Raw genomic sequence first — 2,723 nt, 5'->3', positions numbered from 1 at the left:
CCCCTTTCTTCCAAGATGGCGACCGAAGCACACCACGGGGGAGGTCGGAAACTTACAATTAGTATGTCATTACTGAATCCCAAACAAAGCGATTAAAATTTTTTCCAGCTTTGTCCAAATTAGTCGATTATTTTATCATTTTTAACGACGTGCCGACTGGACTATTAGCTGTAATAACTAGTCCATCTTCCTGAAGGATTTCAAGGAAGATTTTCGTATTCCAACATGTTTAACGATAATTTTCAACCAAATTTCTAGATTTATTAATTGCTCCAGCGTTTAAAACAATACTTAAATCAAACAAAAATCCAAATTGTCAAAAAAAAATCTATCATCTGAAATGGGAAATAATATGCTTATAAAATAGATATAAAAACTAAAAAACATAGGGTTATATATTAATTAATATAGCATGGCTTACTCTATCCCGATTTTTGTAAGTTTTTCCGTTTGAATTAAGCTGAGGAAATGTAACATGTTAGAGAATAATAAATTTGAAAGACCATAATTTGAAGTACCTCTTAGGTATAAAAATAATATCTTCCCCACAAGTTACGAACTGCAGACAATAGTGCTCGTACGTCGGCTTGCTTATTATAATCTGCGACGCATATAAATCCGCATCTCTCGTTCTGAAAAAAGTATAAAGTGGTGGATTGCCGGTGGAAGATCGGTGGATTAAACGCAAGAGCCGGTGGATGCCTATCAGCACGCACGCACGCACGTCTCGCAAATATACATATACATATATCACTCATGTACTTCATAATGTACCTATTTTTTTATTGTCAGTATTAAATTTAATTATATAATAATATAATAATTTAATAATATAATAATACTAAATTAATAATGCATTGTATATAATAATAATATTAAAGTACATTCGTAAATCGTCAATATAATAAATAATAATATTATTAATTTCTTATTTAATAGAACATTTATGAATTTAGTTAATATCGTCGTGTTCACAACGTACATCATTTTTTTTATTGTATTTTTTTTCGTTTATTTACCATAACTTATATTCTCAAAATCTAGGGAATGGACGGTGTCTGTTTTAATTGCAAAATAATCGAACGCATCCAGGAAACGTGAAAGTGCGGAAGATTATTGATTAAATTCGCAGAACTTGGCGATTAACGCCAATGCGCTCCAACTCGGTGCCAAGTTCATAACTTCATCCATCTCTGCAACAAATTGCTTCTCTGCACTTATTTGGCATTACTATACATCATTATTTCACTGTACACAAAGGTTCAAGAAGAATGCAAAAATGGTGGAAGCGATGTAAAGGTCGTACCTGGGGTGAGCGCGCGGTGACTGCTTTCAGCGTCGTTTCACTTATGTTTCGCCAGAGATTGTACAACTTCCGATACCAGGTGCGGGTGAGAATTCTCCATGGATTTATAGCCCTTGGTATCGGTTACATCCGTCAGATATCTGCAAAAGCACGGATTAGAGATCGTAAGTTCCATCGGGATCACCCGCACAGCCAAAAAATATAATTTTGATCGTTGGAAGAGCAAATTTTTATCTTTTAGTCGATGAACTGACGCGTACCGTGTGCGTTGCAACGTTGCAAGCACACTTCTCTCTAGTGATGCTAGACGGCAGACCGTGCAGCATGCTAACAGTATATGTAAAGGATGTGCTGGCAACGTACACAAAGCGAAGTATAATACATGGACATGGTCTTCGCTTTGTGTGCATTAATGCAATTGCCAGCGCATTTCCTCCACATGCTGATAACATGCACGATCCTCCATCTGGCACCGTTCTCTTTCGCGACATTAACTTACGATTTAATGATGTCTAGCGCCTCTGCCTTCAGATAATCGGCCCTATAGAAATCGGCAAGTATGAGGATCTCTGCTGCGTTCTCAACGGTTAACCGTGTGCAAAGTATTTTCTCGCACATTACTTTTAGCTTCGTTAACTCATACTTGTCCGTTGCCACTAACAGGTCCGTGATTTTGCCCAGATTCTCGGAATTCTCCACTTTACCGGTGTAAATAAATCGCAACATTTCTCTAACGGTTTCATAATCTATGTCTTCAATTGTCACGTAATTGTTTTGTGTTTCCGACATTTCGCTTTTTAACATTCTCGAGAAGTAGTCACTTTGTACATCAAGAATTGCTTTGTGCGCCTGGATCTCTCTTCCATCGACACGAACCGTTATGTCGGAAAATTCTGGATTTTCGAAAAGCAGTAACCCGACATTATCGGGTTTAAACGGTATTGTTACTGGATCGTAACTGGATCTTACATAATCAAATACGCTGATCTCACAGAATATCGTAAGTTTGTCGTCTGGCAGCAGCCCGTTGACCTCGTCCAGAAGAAAGTCTCTTCTGACGAACTGTTTACAACAGTGGCTTTTTCCGTTGTGAGTATACGATAGTATATCATCACTTTCTGTTATTTCCTTTTCTTCTTTTTTGGCATTGAGAATTGAAAATTTGTACTTAGCGTTTACAACTTGTGACGCCCTACACGAAACGAGAATGAGAGTAAGTGACAGGTAGTCCCTGCACAAGCCATGCATTTCCAGGCACCATGTTATTTCTTTATTGACCCCTTCTGGGAATGTAGAAGACTTTAGTATGTTTAAGTAGCATAAACTGAAATTCTCGATGGTCCATTCAAATAATATTTTCCTCATTTGGAAATTCGTGCGACATCTTGTAACAATATTCGACGGGCCGAAGAGGACA

The 2,723-nt window shown here is 37.5% G+C and overlaps 1 protein-coding gene across 1 annotated transcript; it reads right to left on the bottom strand.

The window, feature by feature from the left end:
• Positions 1-918: 918 nt before the first annotated feature.
• On the bottom strand, positions 919-2,717 carry LOC112457962 (speckle-type POZ protein-like). The gene is made up of 3 exons (XM_025021306.1): positions 1,806-2,717; positions 1,307-1,446; positions 919-1,193 (listed from the first exon to the last, which is right to left on the bottom strand). Exons 1-2 carry the CDS (start codon positions 2,669-2,671, stop codon positions 1,344-1,346), a joined length of 969 nt encoding a protein of 322 aa, XP_024877074.1. The 5' UTR covers positions 2,672-2,717; the 3' UTR covers positions 919-1,193; positions 1,307-1,343.
• Positions 2,718-2,723: the final 6 nt, after the last annotated feature.

This window comes from Temnothorax curvispinosus, unplaced genomic scaffold (genome assembly GCF_003070985.1).
Source record: "Temnothorax curvispinosus isolate PA1 unplaced genomic scaffold, ASM307098v1 QBEX01008516.1, whole genome shotgun sequence".
NCBI lineage: Eukaryota > Metazoa > Arthropoda > Insecta > Hymenoptera > Formicidae > Temnothorax > Temnothorax curvispinosus.
The sequence above is the reverse complement of the archived record's forward strand: the minus strand, read 5'-3'. Positions and strand labels throughout refer to the sequence as shown.